Genomic DNA, 17,054 nt, shown 5'->3' on the forward strand with positions numbered 1-17,054 from the left:
GGGTGTCTGCCCCACGGCCGCTCCAGCTGCAGGGGCCCAACGCTGGTGCAATGAGCCGTGGGGTGCCAGCCCCATGGGGTGTCTGCCCCACGGCCGCTCCAGCTGCAGGGGCCCAACGCTGGTGCAATGAGCCGTGGGGTGCCAGCCCCATGGGGTGTCTGCCCCACGGCCGCTCCAGCTGCAGGGGCCCAGCGCTGGTGCAATGAGCCGTGGGGTGCCAGCCCCATGGGGTGTCTGCCCCACGGCCGCTCCAGCTGCAGGGGCCCAGCGCTGGTGCAATGAGCCGTGGGGTGCCAGCCCCATGGGGTGTCTGCCCCACAGCCCCTCCAGCTGCAGGGGCCCTGGGGTGCCAGAGCCGGTGCAATGAGCTGTGGGGTGCCAGCCCCATGGGGTGTCTGCCCCATGGCAGCTCCAGCTGCAGGGGTTCTGGGGTGCCAGCACTGGTGCAATGAGCCGTGGGGTGCCAGCCCCATGGAGGCCAGCCCCACAGCCACTCCAGCTGCAGGGGCCCTGGGGTGCCAGAGCCGGTGCAATGAGCCATGGGGTGCCAGCCCCATGGGGTGTCTGCCCCACAGCCCCTCCAGCTGCAGGGGCCCTGGGGTGCCAGTGCTGGTGCATTGAGCCGTGGGGTGCCAGCCCCATGGAGGCCAGCCCCATGGCATCTCCAGCTGCAGGGGTTCTGGGGTGCCAGAGCCGGTGCAATGAGCCGTGGGGTGCCAGCCCCATGGAGGCCAGCCCCACGGCATCTCCAGCTGCAGGGGTTCTGGGGTGCCAGAGCCGGTGCATTGAGCCGTGGGGTGCAGCCCCATGGGGTGTCTGCCCCATGGCCGCCCCATGGGGGTCCCGGGGGCCGGGCTGCTGCAGGCGCCGTGTCCCCGCAGAGCTACGAGCGCGTGGCCGCCGCCTTCCCCAGCTTCGCCCCCGGCTGCAGCGGCTGGAGGACCCGGTGCGGCACAGCCTCTCCGCCAGCGCCTGCTTCCGCAAGGTGGGCACGGCCGGGGGGGGGGGGATGCGGGGGGGCAGCGGGCACGGGAGGGCAGTGGGGCGCAGTGGGGCGGGAGGCCCTGCGTGAGGGTTTGCAGGGCTGTGGGGGGGCGGAGCATGGGGGGCCGGTGGGGTTTGGGGGGCTCGGGGCAGGAAGTGGTGGGGTTGAAGGGGGGGGCAGGGGGGAAACGGGGGGGTGCGGGGGCATTTGGGGCAGGGGGGCTGGGGATGCAATGGGGGGTGAAAGGGAGCATTTGTGCAGGGGGTTGGGGGCAAGAGTGGGGGGGCCGCAGGGGCATTTGGGGCGGGGGGGCTGGGGCTGCAGTGGGGGTGCAGGTGGGGGGGTGCCTGACCGTAGGAGATGCAATGGGACTATGCGGGGGGGGGTGTGGAAAGGGGGGTTGCAGGGGCATTTGGGGCAGGGGGGTTGGGATGCCGTGGGGCTGTGCAGGGGGGGGTGCAGGGGGGCAGGAGCAGGGGGGGTGCAGGGGTATTTGGGGCAGGGGGGTTGGGATGCCGTGGGGCTGCAGGGGGGGGTGCAGGGGGGCAGGAGCAGGGGGGGTGCAGGGGTATTTGGGGCAGGGGGTTGGGATGCCGTGGGGCTGCAGGGGGGGTGCAGGGGGGGCAGGAGCAGGGGGGTGCAGGGGTATTTGGGGCAGGGGGTTGGGATGCCGTGGGGTCGCGGGGGGGGGTGCAGGGGGGCAGGAGCAGGGGGGGTGCAGGGGTATTTGGGGCAGGGGGTTGGGATGCCGGGGGGTCGCGGGGGGGGTGCAGGGGGGGCAGGAGCAGGGGGGGTGCAGGGGTATTTGGGGCAGGGGGTTGGGATGCCGGGGGGTCGCACCAGCCGGCCCCGGCCCACGACCTCGGCCCCCGCGTGCTGCACGGCCGCCCCCCCCCCCCGGACCCCCCCGCGCTCCCCTCCGCGCAGCCCCCTCCCCGCAATAAAGGCACCGCACGGCCCCGCCGAGCGCCCCGGCTTTATTTGCTAAAAACGCGCGGCCCTCGGCGGGGCGTCAGGCCTGGGTGCAGCCGGGGCGGGGGGGTGGAGGGGGGGGTCTCCCCGCGCCGTCGGGGCTCGGGGGGGGCCGGTCAGGGGGGCGCGGGCCCCACGGCGAGCCGCAGCACCACGGGCAGGTGGTCGGAGCGGGCGGCCAGCTGGGTCACCACCGACACCGCCGCCTCCTCCTGCCGCGCGGCAGCCGCTCAGCAAGGGCCCCCCGCGCCGCCGCCCCGACGCCGGGGGGGCCGAACCCCGCCGCCCCCCCCGCGACCCGCCGCCCCCAGCCCCAGGGCACCCGGCTTCCTGCCGTCGGGGGGGCCCGAACCCCACCACCCCCCCGGCCCCGGGACCCGCGGCACCCGGCTCTCCACAATCGAGGGGGGGGGCCCGGATCCCGCCGCCCCCCAGCCCTGGGACCCACGGCGCCCAGCTCCCCACCGTCGGAGGGCCCAGACCCCGCCGCCCCCCAGCCCCGGGACCCGTGGCGCCTGGCTCCCTGCCGTCGGGGGGGTCCCGGACCCCGCCACCCCCCAGCCCCGGGGCACCCGGCTCCCCGCCGTCGGGGGGGTCCCGGACCCCGCCACCCCCCCAGCCCCGGGGCACCCGGCTCCCCGCCGTCGGGGGGTCCCGGACCCCGCCACCCCCCCAGCCCCGGGGCACCCGGCTCCCCGCCGTCGGGGGGGTCCCGGACCCCGCCACCCCCCCAGCCCCGGGGCACCCGGCTCCCCGCCGTCGGGGGGGTCCCGGACCCCGCCACCCCCCCAGCCCCGGGGCACCCGGCTCCCCGCCGTCGGGGGGCCCGGACCCCGCCACCCCCCCAGCCCCGGGGCACCCAGCTCCCCGCTGTCGGGGGGCCCAGACCCCGCCGCCCCCCAGCCCCGGGACCCGTGGCGCCTGGCTCCCTGCCGTCGGGGGGGTCCCGGACCCCGCCACCCCCCCAGCCCCCGGGGCACCCGGCTCCCCGCCGTCGGGGGGGTCCCGGACCCCGCCACCCCCCCAGCCCCGGGGCACCCGGCTCCCCGCCGTCGGGGGGGTCCCGGACCCCACCACCCCCCCAGCCCCGGGGCACCCGGCTCCCCGCCGTCGGGGGGGTCCCGGACCCCGCCACCCCCCCAGCCCCGGGGCACCCGGCTCCCCGCCGTCGGGGGGTCCCGGACCCCGCCACCCCCCCAGCCCCGGGGCACCCGGCTCCCCGCCGTCGGGGGTCCCGGCCTCACCGTGCGCAGGGCCGCGGGCCCGCGGGGCTCCCGGTGCAGGACGTAGTCCACGCGCCGCCCCCGCCACGGCCCCCGCGCCGCCGGGTCCGGCCGCCCGTCGCGGAGGATGGGCTCGGCCAGGTAGCTGCGGCGCCCGGCCGCCTGCGCCAGGGTGCTGCGGGGGGGGGACGGGGGGGTCACGGCCGGGCGGGGGCGGCACCGTGGGGGGCCGGAGCATCCCCGTGCCCCCCCCCCCCCCCCCCCGCGTCCCCGAGCGGCACGGCTCTCACCGCTTCAGCTTCTCCGGGGTGGAGACGGGCTCCTCGTAGATCCTCAGGTAGTTCAGGCAGCGTGCCTGCGGGATGGGATGGGGATGGGGTGGGAATGGGGTGGGAATGGGGTGGGAATGGGGATGGGGTGGGGATGGGGATGGGATGGGGATGGGGATGGGGATGGGGATGGGGATGGGGATGGGATGGGATGGGATGGGATGGGATGGGGATGGGGATGGGGATGGGGATGGGGATGGGGATGGGATGGGATGGGGATGGGGATGGGGATGGGGATGGGATGGGGATGGGGATGGGGATGGGGATGGGGATGGGATGGGATGGGGATGGGATGGGGATGGGATGGGGATGGATGGGATGGGATGGGGATGGGGATGGGGATGGGGATGGGATGGATGGGATGGGGATGGGATGGGGATGGGATGGGATGGGGATGGGGATGGGGATGGGGATGGGATGGGGAGGATGGGATGGGGATGGGGATGGGGATGGGGATGGGGATGGGGATGGGGATGGGGATGGGGATGGGGATGGGGTGGGAATGGGGTGGGAATGGGGTGGGATGGGGTGGGGATGGGGATGGGGTGGGAATGGGGTGGGAATGGGGTGGGATGGGGTGGGGATGGGGGATGGGGATGGGGATGGGATGGGATGGGGATGGGGATGGGATGGGGATGGGATGGGGTGGGGATGGGGATGGGGCGGGAATGGGGTGGGGATGGGGATGGGGTGGGAATGGGGTGGGATGGGGGTGGGGATGGGGATGGGATGGGGATGGGGATGGGATGGGATGGGGATGGGGATGGGGATGGGGCGGGAATGGGGTGGGGATGGGGATGGGGTGGGAATGGGGTGGGATGGGGTGGGATGGGGTGGGGATGGGGATGGGATGGGGATGGGGATGGGATGGGATGGGGATGGGGATGGGGATGGGGCGGGAATGGGGTGGGGATGGGGATGGGGTGGGAATGGGGTGGGGATGGGGATGGGGATGGGGATGGGGTGGGATGGGGTGGGGATGGGGTGGGAATGGGGTGGGATGGGGTGGGAATGGGGTGGGGATGGGGTGGGGATGGGGATGGGGATGGGGGTGGGATGGGGTGGGAATGGGGTGGGGATGGGGATGGGGCGGGAATGGGGCGGGAATGGGGTGGGATGGGGTGGGATGGGGTGGGGATGGGGATGGGATGGGGATGGGGTGGGAATGGGGTGGGGATGGGGATGGGGTGGGAATGGGGTGGGATGGGGTGGGAATGGGGTGGGGATGGGGTGGGGATGGGGATGGGGTGGGATGGGGTGGGAATGGGGTGGGGATGGGGATGGGGCGGGAATGGGGTGGGATGGGGTGGGAATGGGGATGGGGATGGGGATGGGGATGGGATGGGATGGGGATGGGATGGGGATGGGGATGGGGATGGGGATGGGGATGGGGATGGGGATGGGGTGGGGATGGGGTGGGGATGGGGTGGGAATGGGATGGGATGGGGATGGGGATGGGGATGGGGATGGGATGGGGATGGGGTGGGAATGGGGTGGGGATGGGGATGGGGTGGGAATGGGGTGGGATGGGGTGGGAATGGGGTGGGGATGGGGTGGGGATGGGGATGGGGATGGGGTGGGATGGGGTGGGAATGGGGTGGGGATGGGGATGGGGCGGGAATGGGGCGGGAATGGGGTGGGATGGGGTGGGGATGGGGATGGGGATGGGGATGGGATGGGGATGGGGATGGGGATGGGGATGGGGCGGGAATGGGGTGGGGATGGGGTGGGAATGGGGATGGGGATGGGGATGGGGATGGGATGGGATGGGGATGGGATGGGGATGGGGATGGGGATGGGGATGGGGATGGGGTGGGGATGGGGTGGGATGGGGATGGGATGGGGATGGGGATGGGGATGGGGATGGGGATGGGGATGGGGCGGGAATGGGGTGGGGATGGGGTGGGAATGGGGATGGGGATGGGGATGGGGATGGGATGGGATGGGGATGGGATGGGGATGGGGATGGGGATGGGGATGGGGATGGGGTGGGGATGGGGTGGGATGGGGATGGGATGGGGATGGGGATGGGGATGGGATGGGATGGGGATGGGGATGGGATGGGGATGGGGATGGGGATGGGACGGGATGGGGATGGGATGGGGATGGGGATGGGATGGGGATGGGATGGGGATGGGGATGGGATGGGGATGGGGATGGGGATGGGATGGGGATGGGACAGGATGGCATGGGATGGGATGGGGATGGGAGAGGATAGGGCAGGATAGGACGGGACAGGGTGAGATGGAACGGGATGGGACAGGACAGGATGGGACGGGGCAGGATGGCATGGGGCGGGATGGCATGGGGCGGGACAGGACAGGTCAAGATGGGATGGGACAGGATGGAGTGGGATGGGGCAGGATGGCATGGGGCAGGGTGGGGTGGGTGGGACGGGATGGCATGGGGCGGGGTGGGATGGGCCGGGACAGGATGCGGCAGGAAGGGACAGGTCAGGACGGGATAGGGCAGGATGGGTCAGGACGGGACGGGGCAGGATGGGGCAGGACGGGGCAGTGAGCAGCACTCATGCTGCCCCACGCCGTGGCCGGGGCGGGTGCACTGGGGGCGGCAGGACCCCGTGGGGCTGGGAGGGAGCGGCGTGGCACAGTGGGGCGCGGCGGGGGGGCAGCTCGTACCCATGGCCCAGGGCTGGTCCCGGCCGGGCCCGATGCGGCACGGGTCCCGGTACTCCTCGAAGATGGGGTGCGCCTGGTTCTGCTCGTCGCCTGCGCGGGGTGTGGGGCGCGGGGTGTGGGGTGCGGGGTGTGGGGCGCGGGGTGTGGGGTGCGGGATGTGGGGCGCGGGGTGTGGGGCAGCTCACGGACACGTGTGGGCAGCTCACTCCACCTGCAGCCCCCCAGACCCCTCGGCCCCAGAGCCACCTGCCCCCCAGCCTCTGCCCCCTGGAGGGTGCCCCCCCAACCCTGCCCCACAGCCCCAGGGCAAACCCCCACATCCCTGCCCCACAGCACACGCCCTCAGCCAGACCCCTGCCCCTCTGCCCCACAGTACATCCCTCAGACCCCTAACCCGCGGCACATGTACCCCCCCAGACCCCTGCCCCACAGCATGTGCCATCCCCCACAGCCCTGCCCCACAGCCCATGCCACCCCCCAAACCCCCAGAGCATGCCCCCTCCAGACCCCAGCCCCTCAGCCCCATAGCATCCCCCCTAGACCCCTGCCCCACGGCATGTGCCGTTCCCCAGACCGCTGCCCCATGGCACATGCCATCTCCCAGACCTCTGCCCCATGGCATGTGCCATCCCCCATAGCCCTGCCCCATGGCATATGCCATCCCCCAGACCCCCAAAGCCTGTCCCCCCCCAGACCCCTGCCCCATGGCACATGCCATCCCCCAGACCCCCAAGATCATGCACCTCCCCAGACTCCACCCCCCCGAGCATGTCCCCCCCTAGACCTCTGCCCCATGGCACATGCCCCCCCCAGACCCCCTGCCCCACAGCACATCCCCCCCCCCCAGACCTGCCCCCCGGCTCTGCACGGGGCTGTCCCCCGACGTCCCGCAGCCAGAGCACAGCCCCCCCGGCCCCCCCGCTCCCGGCCCCCCCCCCCCCCGCCGGGGGCCCGGCCCCACCTCGGGAGCAGTTGTCGAAGTTGAAGTCGCCGCAGTAGACGTCGAAGGCCACGACGTCGCCGCGCTCCTCGTGGGCGTCGCGGAAGAGCTGCACCCAGTGCAGCCCCAGCGTCAGCTGGGCGTCGCGGACCGCGGCGTCGCCTGCGCCGGGACACGGCGTCACCGCCGGCACCTGCACCCGCCGGCACCCCCGCGGGCCCCCCCGGCCCCGTCCCCGCGCCCCACTCACACGCCGGCGCTTGCAGGTGGGTGCAGCTGAGGTAGCCCACGATCCTCTGGCCCTGCGCGGAGCCCAGCAGCACCTGCCGGGGGGGCAGGTCAGGGACCCCCGCGCGCCGCGGGGAGCCCAGGCGTCCTGCCCCCCCCCCCCCCGGCCCCGCACCTGGACGGAGAGCAGCCCCTTGGCGGCGAGGGCGTCCTCGTGGGCGCCGTTGGGGTAGCAGCGGTACTGGGCGGCCAGCAGCGGGTAGCGGCTGGCCAGCAGCAGCCCGCTGTTGAGCACCTTGAAGCCGCCGCAGCGGCCGCGCAGCCCGTAGGCGCCCACGTCGTAGAGGACGTGCTCGAAGGAGCGGCCCAGCCGCCGGCGCAGCACGGCCGTCGCCCCGGGGTCGAACACCTCCTGCAAGCAGAGGAAGTCCGCGTCCTCCGGGAAGTGCTCCTCGATGCGCCCGCGCTCCTCGGCAGCCCCGGGCTCCTCGGTGCCCCCGCGATGCTCGGCATCCCGGTGCTCCTCGATGGTCCTGTGATACTCAGCATCCCTGTGGTCCTCGATGGTCCTGTGATACTCAGCATCCCGGTGCGCCTTGATGCTCCCGCGATGCTCAGCATCCCTGTGGTCCTCGATGCTCCCGTGATACTCAGCATCCCGGTGCGCCTTGATGGTCCTGTGATACTCAGCATCCCTGTGGTCCTCGATGGTCCTGTGATACTCAGCATCCCGGTGCGCCTTGATGCTCCCGTGATACTCAGCATCCCTGTGGTCCTCGATGGTCCTGTGATACTCAGCATCCCGGTGCGCCTTGATGCTCCCGTGATACTCAGCATCCCTGTGGTCCTCGATGCTCCCGCGATACTCAGCATCCCTGTGGTCCTCGATGCTCCCGCGATACTCAGCATCCCTGTGGTCCTCAATGCCCCCGCGATGCTCAGCATCCCTGTGATCCTCGATGCTCCCGCGATACTCAGCATCCCTGTGGTCCTCGATGCTCCCGCGATACTCAGCATCCCTGTGGTCCTCGATGCTCCCGCGATACTCAGCATCCCTGTGGTCCTCGATGCTCCCGCGATACTCAGCATCCCTGTGGTCCTCGATGCCCCCGCGATGCTCAGCATCCCTGTGATCCTCGATGCTCCCGCGATACTCAGCATCCCTGTGGTCCTCGATGCTCCCGCGATACTCAGCATCCCTGTGGTCCTCGATGCTCCCGTGATACTCAGCATCCCTGTGGTCCTCGATGCTCCCGCGATACTCAGCATCCCTGTGGTCCTCGATGCTCCCGCGATGCTCAGCATCCCTGTGGTCCTCGATGCTCCCGCGATACTCAGCGTCCCTGTGGTCCTCGATGCTCCCGCGATGCTCAGCATCCCTGTGGTCCTCGATGCTCCCGTGATACTCAGCATCCCTGTGGTCCTCGATGCTCCCGCGATACTCAGCATCCCTGTGGTCCTCGATGCTCCCGCGATGCTCAGCATCCCTGTGATCCTCGATGCTCCCGCGATACTCAGCATCCCTGTGGTCCTCGATGCTCCCGTGATACTCAGCATCCCTGTGGTCCTCGATGCTCCCGCGATACTCAGCATCCCTGTGGTCCTCGATGCTCCCGCGATGCTCAGCATCCCTGTGGTCCTCGATGCTCCCGCGATACTCAGCGTCCCCGTGCCCCTCGAAGCCCCCGCCGCCACCGTCCTCGGGCACCTCCACCACCACGCTGTCCCGGGGCCGCCCGCCGGGCCGCCGCGGGGTGCAGAGGGTCCCCCCGTAGCCGCCGGCCGCCCCGCGCCCGGGGGGCACCAGGCTGGCGCGGGCGCCGGCGGGGCTCGGGGGGGCCGGCGCCAGCTCGCGGGCGGCGTAGGCGGCGCGCTGCAGCGTCTGGCCCAGGTTGCTGAACTTGGCCAGGCCGCTGGGCAGCAGGCAGAGGTTGGCGCTGACGAAGGTGAAGGTGCGGCGCTGCTGCGGGGCCCAGGGCGCGGCGGCGGGGGCCGGGAGCGCGGCGTGCTGGTAGGCGAAGGGCCGCCGCGCCGCCTGCACCGGCAGCCACAGCAGCAGCCCCAGGGCGGCCAGGGGCAGCGAGAGCAGCAGCAGCGCCGAGCCCGCCAGCCCGGCCAGCGCCCGCCCGGCGCAGGCGCAGCAGCACCGGCATCGGCCCCCGCGGTGCCGTCGCCTCCGCTCCGCCGTGGTCTCCCGCAGGTCAAGGAGCCGGTTGGCAGCCCAGAAGCTGGGCAAGAGCAGCCCCTCGGCCAGGCGGTTCAGGGCCGCCAGGGCCCGGCTGGGGAACGGGGACTCCCGCAGCACCATGGCGGGCTGCCGCGGGGCCGGGGGGGCCGGGGCGCCCGGCAGGGCCCCCAGGGGAAGGGCCGGTTCCTGCTGCTCCTGCCCGGAGGCTCCAGGGCGGCCAGTGGGGCCTGGAGGAGAGAGACGCCGGGGTCGGGGCATGGCCGGGCCCGGGCCCCCCCCCTTGCACCGGGCACGGCTGGGGCCAGCCCCCCCTCTGCTTTGCACCAGCCACGGCCGGGATCAGACCCCCCCGCCTTGCACCGGGCATGGCTAGGACCGGGACCCCCCCGCCTTGCACCGGCTGCAGGTGGGGCCAGCCCCCCCCGCTCCGCTTTGCACCGGCCACGGCTGAGATCAGACCCCCCCTCCACCCCCTTTTGCACCGGGCATGGTGGGACCGGGACCCCCCCCACTTGCACCGGGCGCAGCCGCGATCAGATTCCCTCCCCCCGCTTTGCACCGGGCACGGCCAGAGCCGCCCCCCCCCCGCTGCAGCGGCCCGAGCCGCCACCGTGGGAACTTCCCGCGGCCCCGGGGACCGCCCGCCCCCGCCGCTCCGCCCCCCGGCCCCCCCGGCCCCTACCCGGCGGGCGCCGCGCCCGGCCCCGGACGCCTGGGCCCCCCGGACGCCTGGGCCCCCCGGCCGCGAGGGGCGGGCCGCAGGCGGGCTCTGCCTCCCCGGGACGCCTGGGTCCTCCGGCTGCGGCCGAGCGCGGCGAAAGCACCTGCGGAGCGGGGGGGGTCCCGCTGTCCCCGTGTCCCGGTGTCCCCGGAGCAGCCCGCCGTCCCCAAGCAGCCGCAGCCTCGGGCAGCGCCCGGCACGTGGGCACCGCCGCCGCCCCGCTCACCTCCGCTCGGCCCCACGGCGTGAGCCCCACGGGGCCGCGCGGAAGGGCTGCGCGCGAGCCGGCGGCGCAGGAAGGAAGCGGAGGCCAGCGGATAACCGGGGGCCCGGCCTCTCCCCGCCGAGCGCGGCGCGACGCCCCGGTGACGGGCTGCCCCGGCCGGACCCCGCCGTGCCTGGCTCGCCTGCCCCACGGGCCGGCCGGGGCGCGGGGCCAAGCAAGCTCCGGCCGGCCCGGCACGACCGGTTCCCGGGCACCTCTGCGCCCGCGTCTGGGGCTGGCTCTCGGCCCTGCCCGGCAGCGCCAGGGCACGCAGGGTGCCCGGCCCGGCGAGGCCGCGCGGTAGAGCCGGCGCCGTGGGCGTAATGGGCGCCAGGGCAGGGCTGAGTCAGCCCCGCTCCGGCCGGTCCTGGCGCTTCCCGGCTCCCGCAGGGAAGTTTCCTGGCTGCTGGATCAGGATCCCGGCGCGGCCTCGGGCCACCCAGCACCGTGACCTCTGAGTCACTTCCGTCGCCAGCCGGCGCGGCACGCTTGGCCCGGTGCCGGAGGGGCCCCGTCCCCATCCCTGTCCCCGTCCCCTGCTCCGGCCGGGCCCTGCGCCGGTGAGGGTGAGGAAAACGTGCCAAAATCCCCGGACCCGGTGCCGCCATTTGGGCTGCCCACGACGGGGAGAGAGCCGGCGCGTGCCGGCGTGCCTGCTCCCTGCAATGCATTGCCCCACGGCGCGGGCAGCGGGCACTGCCCCACGGCACGGGCAGCACCATTGCCCCACGGCACTGTCAATAGGCAATGGGCATTGCCCCACGGCCCCCCAGCCCCCTTCCACCCGCCGGCCCCGGGGTCCCCGCCGTGCCCGTGGGCCCCCCCGGCCGCCGGCACTCACCTGGGCGCCCCATGGAGCCGGGGGCCACGAGCTCGGCCCCCCCACTGCCACCGGCCGCTCCGTGCCCCGTGGCGTCCGTGCTCGGGCAGCACGGCAGGTGACAAACATCCGCGCGGGCCGCGCGCCCGGAGATGTGGCCTTCACCCGGCGCCGCCCCGCGCGGCGCATTCCTGCCGTGGGCGCGCTGCGGGTGCCCCACGCCGTGCCCCACACTGTGCCCCACGCCGTGCCCCGTGCCGTGCCCCACGCCGTGCCCCGCGGCGCTGCGCTATTGGCTCTGCACCTTGCCCCGCCGCGCACCTGCAGCCGCTCTCTCCCGGCGCTGTAACCCCTTGCGTGCCGCGTCCCGCGGTCGCGGCCATGCCGCGATCCCCAGCTGACCCCTCGCCGTGGGGCGACAGGTTGCGGGGGGGGCCCAGCCTGGCGGGAGAAGCGGAGGGCTCCCGGGAGCCGTCCGGCAGCGGGACGTCGCCTTTCCCAATCCCCCCCGGCGCAGATCCACCTGCAGCGGTTGCACAACCTCCGTGTGCCGAATGGGCTCCGGGGGCGAGAGGAAACGCCGGGTTTCTGGGAATCGGCTCGCCTTTGCCCGGTCGTGGAGAATGCCCCCTCGGCCGTGCCGCGGCGCCCGTCCGCCCGGGATGTCCGCCTGGGAAGCCCTGGCGCGGCCGAACCGGCACTCTGCCCGCTGGGACCGAGCGTGCCCGTGGGACGGTGCCCGCGGCAGCACCGCGTGGGGGGCTTCCCGCTCGCCCGGCGCCCCGAGGCCAGGCCTGATGGGCGGCCACAGGCCTTGGCCCTGCCCGGACCCTATTGCCCCCGGAATGGGCATTATCCCAGGCTCCTGGGCCAGCGGGACACTATTGCACCCAAAATGGCATTGCCCTGGGATCCCGGCCAGCCTGGACCCTGTTGCACCATAAATCAGCATTGCCCTGGCATCCCGGTCCAGCCCGGACCCTGTTGCACCGTAAACCGGCACGCAGGCTGTGCGCACGGAGCTGCAGCAGCACGAAGCGGCAGCCGGGGCGCCCGGCCCGGCACTGGGAGTGCCTCTGCCCTGGCTCTGCTCTCCTCTCCCGCGATGCCGCGACCCGTCCCCCAGCGCCGGCTCCTCACCTGCAGCAAGAGCCGCCTCTGCCGCTCGCAGCCCTCCCTCACGCCTTAGACCTGCTTCCTCCGCTCCAAACCGAAAGGGAAAGTGCTTCCACCTCCGCGGCAGCAGCAGCAGCACCTCTGCCCGGCACTGCTGCCTCCGCTGCTGCGCCGTCGCCTGCGCCCCGGCACGGCTCATTGTGCTGCTGCACTGCCGCCGGCACCCAGCGCTGCTCCGTGCACCCCGGCATTGCCGCCTGCACCCGGGCATTGCCATCCCACCCCAGCATTGCTACCTGCACCTGGGCATTGCTGCCTGCACCCCAGAATTGCCACCTGCACCCCAGAATTGCCACCTGCATCAATCCTTGCACTGCTGCCGGCACCCAGCGCTGCTCCGTGCACACCGGCATTGCCGCCTGCACCCCGGCATTGCTGCCTGCACCCCAGCATTGTCATCCCACCCCGGCATTGCTACCTGCACCTGGGCATTGCTGCCTGCACCCCAGAATTGCCACCTGCACCCCAGAATTGCCACCTGCATCAATCCTTGCACTGCTGCCGGCACCCAGCGCTGCTCCGTGCACACCGGCATTGCCACCCCACCCTGGCATTGCTGCCTGCACCCCAGCATTGCTGCCTGCACCCCAGAATTGCCACCTGCACCCCTGCAGGGCTCCTTGCACTGCTGCCGGCACCCAATGCTGCTCCTTGCACCCTGGCATTGCCGCCTGCACCCCAGCATCATCGCCTTCACAATGGCATTGCCACCTCCACCGTGGCATTGCTGCCTGCACCCCAGCATTGCCACCTGCACCTCTGCAGGGCTCATTGCCCTGCCACATTGCTGCCAGCACCCAGCGCTGCTCCTTGCACCCCGGCATCGCCATCCCACCCCGGCATCGCCGCCTGCCCCCCGGCATCGCCGCCTCCACCCCACGATTGCCGGAGGCCGACGGGGGCCGTGGCACCGGCCGGCAAGACGAGACGAGGCGGCCGGGAGCCTGCGCGCCCGCGTGGCCCCCGCGCGCCCCGGTGCCGCGCCAGCTCGCCGGCCTCGCTGGGGCCGTTTCGTCCGGCTGCACCCGAATAAAGCCGCGCCTCGGCACGGCCCCGCGCGGCTGGGAGACGGGGCTGTCGCTGCGGTTTAATGCGCCGGTCACCAGATGAAGAGCGGCTTGCCGTCGTCCTGCGCCAGCTGCTGCAGGCACTCGAGCAGCAGCAGCGCGTCGGGCTGCAGGGCCGGCGGCACCGTCTCCAGCACCACGCGCCGCAGGAAGCCCGGGCTGGCGTAGGAGCGGGCGTCGGGGCCCGCCGGCTCCGGGCGCTCCCGCAGGATGCCGTAGGCGTTGACGACGGACTCGGCGAAGGACGGGTGCACCTCGGGGCTGTAGCCCAGGGCCCTCAGGCGGGTCATGAGGGTGACGTAGCGCCGGGTCGCCGCGACGCAGTACCGCTCGTCGAAGCCCCCCTGCGAGTTGTTGAGGACGGACTGCGAGGGGGGACGGGGTCAGGGCCATGCCGGTGCCGGCCCCCACCGCCCCCCCGGCTCGGCGTCGCCTACCAGCACGATCTTCTCGGGGATGTTGCTGACGGTGAAGCCGTAGAGCCGGGCGCGGTCGGGGAAGACGCTGGAGAGGATGCGGCGGTCCAGCTGGAAGGCGATCTCGCCCACGATGCGCTCCCACGTCTGCTGCTTGGCGTCTGCGAGGGCGGGGGGAGCCGCGGGCGCTGGGGGGCTGCCCCCCACGCCGGACACCCCCTTCCCTGCGCTGCCGGGCGCCCCCAGCCCCACATCTGCCCCCATGCTGCCCACCGGCACCGTGCTGGGCACAGGGCCTCCCCCTGCCCCCCTCTCCCTGCCCCCCTCTCCCTGCCCCCCCTCCCCCTGCCCCCCTCTCCCTGCCCGCTGCCTCAGCGCCGGGAGGGCAGCAGGCCCCAGCCGAGGGGCAGGGGTGCCAGCGTGCTGGCTGCACAGGGCAGAGATGCCCGTGTGCTCGTTTTGCAGGACAGAGATGCCAGCGTGCCAGTTTTGCAGGGCCCATGCACTCATTTTGCAAGGCAGAGATGCCAGCGTGGTGGTTTTGCAGAGCCAGAAATAACAGCGTGCTGGTTTTGGTTTTGCAGGGCAGAGATACCAGCGTGGTGGTTTTGCAGAGCCAGAAATAACAGCGTGCTGGTTTGCAGGGCAGAGATACCAGCGTGCTGGTTTTGCAGAGCCAGAAATACCAGCGTGCTGGTTTGCAGGGCAGAGATACCAGCGTGCTGGTTTGCAGGGCAGAGATGCCAGCGTGTTTTTCCCCTGCGCGCAGGCTAACGCTGCCGCCGGGTTCCCGGGACCGGCCCTTGGTCCTGCTGCTTTCCCATATGGCGCCCAGCCCCGCCGCAGCGCCGAGCCGGTGCCCTGCGCACGGGCCCTGCTTCCTCCCGGCCCTCCTGTTCCTCCCGCCGGCGCAGGGCTGGTTCGCAGAGCCGGCGCGGGCGGCACGGCGGTGCAGGACACGGTGCAACGGGGAGCGCCCCGGGGACGGGGGCTGCGGGGGCCAGGCCCCGGCTCGCAGGATTTGCTCCGCGGGCGGGAGAGGATTGCAGGGGGATTTGGAGGCATCTAATCCGCCAGCTGGTGCGAGCAGCAGCGGCTGCTCCGCGGGGCGGCACGGCACCGCGGCGTGCTCCGCGCCGGGCCATCCCAGCGAAGGGGCGGCCGTGTCCCCGGCCAGCGGCCACCGAGCTCGCGGGGGTCCTGCCCTGCCCGCGCCGTCCCCGCGCCCGTACCCCGGTGGGTGCCGGGCCGCGGGCTCTCCCGGATGGGCGCCGGCCGGTCCACGGCTCTGGCCACCTTCCGCGGGTACTCCTTGGGGCGGACGTCGGGCGACGGCTGCACCGGCGTCGACTGCTCCAGCGGCGGCTCCGGCGGCCCCAGGTCCGGCGGCAGCGGGATGGGGGCCAGCGGGGCCGGCGGCTGCGGGACCGGCGGGTCGGGGGGCGGCTGGGCGGCTGCGGGGGGGCTGCCGGGGCCGAGCGCGTCCGGGGGGCAGGAGAGCTGCTGCGGGCAGGGCTCCGGGCCGGTGCCGGCTGGGAAGGTGCCCGGGAAGGCTGCGAGGACACGCGCGGTGGGCTCAGCACGGTGCCCAGGACCGGCCCCCGTGCCCCCCCCCGGCACCCGCCGCCCCCCGGCTTACTCCGGCGCCGGGGCAGGGGGAAGAGCGGGCCGCTGCTGAGGCGGGAGTCCGCCGAGTGCTCCCCGGGCCACGCGGGCGACGCGGCCACCGGCGCGAAGGACGGCTCCTGCTCCGGCAGCTCCGGGCCCCAGTCGGTGCCGCCGGCTGCGGGGGAGCAGGGTTTCCCCCTCTGCGGAGCGGCCGAGCCAGCGAGGCCCCGCGCGGGCTGGTGGCACCCGCTGTCCCCCCCCCCCCGGCATGCGGGCAGGGGGCTGCGTGGGGCTGGTCTGGGCTGAGCACGGCCCCCCCCCCCGGGCAGGAGCCCCCTCGCTGGGCGCTGGGAAGGGCACAGGGACAGGGATAGGTACAGGGATGGGATGGGGATGGGGATGAGATGGGATGGGAATGGGGACAGGGATGGGCTGGGCTGGGGACAGGGATGGGGCTGGGCTGGGCTGGGGACAGGGATGGCATGGGCCTGGAGATGGGGACAGGGATGGGGATGGGGATGGGATGGGGATGGAATGGGGATGAATATGGGATGGGGATGGGGACAAGGACAAGGACAGGGATGGGATGGGGCTGGGGACAGGGATGAGGACAGGGCTGGGGCTAGGGATGGATATGGGATGGGGATGCAGATGGAGATGGAGATGGGGACGGGGACAGGGTTGTGGCTGGGGATGGGATAGGGATGGAGATGGGGATAGGGAAGTGGACAGAGATGGGGATGGGGATGAGGATGGGACGGGGATGAGGATGGGATGGGGATGAGGATGGGATGGGGATGGGGATGAGGATGGGACAGGGATGGGGATAGGGATGAGGATGGGACGGGGATGGGGCTGGGGACAATGACGGGGCTGGGGCGTCTCGGCGCCGCGTGCCCTGACCCGTGCCGAAGAAGCTGGAGCGGCTGCCGTCGGCGCGCGGCGTGGGGGTGAAGATGGGCAGCAGCTTCTGCATCATGTCGGGCCGGCTGCGGATGACGTCGCGCAGCTGCTGGTTCTCCTTGAGGAGGTCCACGACCCGCTTGAGCTCCTCGTTCTCGGCCAGCAGCGCCTGGATCTCGCGCCGCAGCTGGTCGTAGCAGGCGAAGACGGCCAGCCCCGCGCTGGACGAGGGCACGCGGGGCAGCGTCTCCATGGCTGCCCCGGCCGGGCGGCGCGCGGCGGCCCACGGGCTGCCCCGGCGGGCTGGGCGCTGCGCCGCGGTGTCGCATTGTGACGCGAGCCCCCCCCCCCCCCCGGCGCGGCAGGGCCCCCCCGGCACCGCGGTGCTCGCCGGGGCCATGGCACCCGCGCGGACGCTGCGAGGACGGTACGGCGGGCGGCAGGGCTCCCGCGGCGGGGGCAGCAGAGCGGGCTTGGGGTCAGGGGTTTGAGGGTCAGGGTCTGGGTTAGGTCAGGCTTAGGGTTAGGTCAGGGTTAGGTCAGGGTTAGGGTCAGGGTTAGAGTTTGGGTTAAG

The 17,054-nt window shown here is 73.3% G+C and overlaps 2 protein-coding genes across 2 annotated transcripts; both read right to left on the minus strand.

Annotated features, from left to right (window-relative positions):
• Positions 1 to 1,943: 1,943 nt before the first annotated feature.
• LOC135327389 (sphingomyelin phosphodiesterase 3-like) lies at positions 1,944 to 11,978 on the minus strand. Its single transcript, XM_064505517.1, has 8 exons — positions 11,332 to 11,978; positions 7,492 to 9,731; positions 7,339 to 7,411; positions 7,110 to 7,250; positions 6,145 to 6,238; positions 3,471 to 3,530; positions 3,202 to 3,355; positions 1,944 to 2,169 (listed from the first exon to the last, which is right to left on the minus strand). Exons 1-8 carry the CDS (start codon positions 11,342 to 11,344, stop codon positions 2,074 to 2,076), a joined length of 2,871 nt encoding a protein of 956 aa, XP_064361587.1. The 5' UTR covers positions 11,345 to 11,978; the 3' UTR covers positions 1,944 to 2,073.
• Positions 11,979 to 13,585: 1,607 nt separating this feature from the next.
• Positions 13,586 to 16,733, minus strand: SPATC1 (spermatogenesis and centriole associated 1). Its single transcript, XM_064505518.1, has 5 exons — positions 16,481 to 16,733; positions 15,609 to 15,752; positions 15,202 to 15,522; positions 13,991 to 14,130; positions 13,586 to 13,918 (listed from the first exon to the last, which is right to left on the minus strand). Exons 1-5 carry the CDS (start codon positions 16,731 to 16,733, stop codon positions 13,586 to 13,588), a joined length of 1,191 nt encoding a protein of 396 aa, XP_064361588.1.
• Between the last annotated feature and the right edge of the window lie 321 nt (positions 16,734 to 17,054).

This window comes from Dromaius novaehollandiae, chromosome 2, assembly GCF_036370855.1.
Source record: "Dromaius novaehollandiae isolate bDroNov1 chromosome 2, bDroNov1.hap1, whole genome shotgun sequence".
NCBI classification, from domain to species: Eukaryota; Metazoa; Chordata; class Aves; order Casuariiformes; family Dromaiidae; genus Dromaius; species Dromaius novaehollandiae.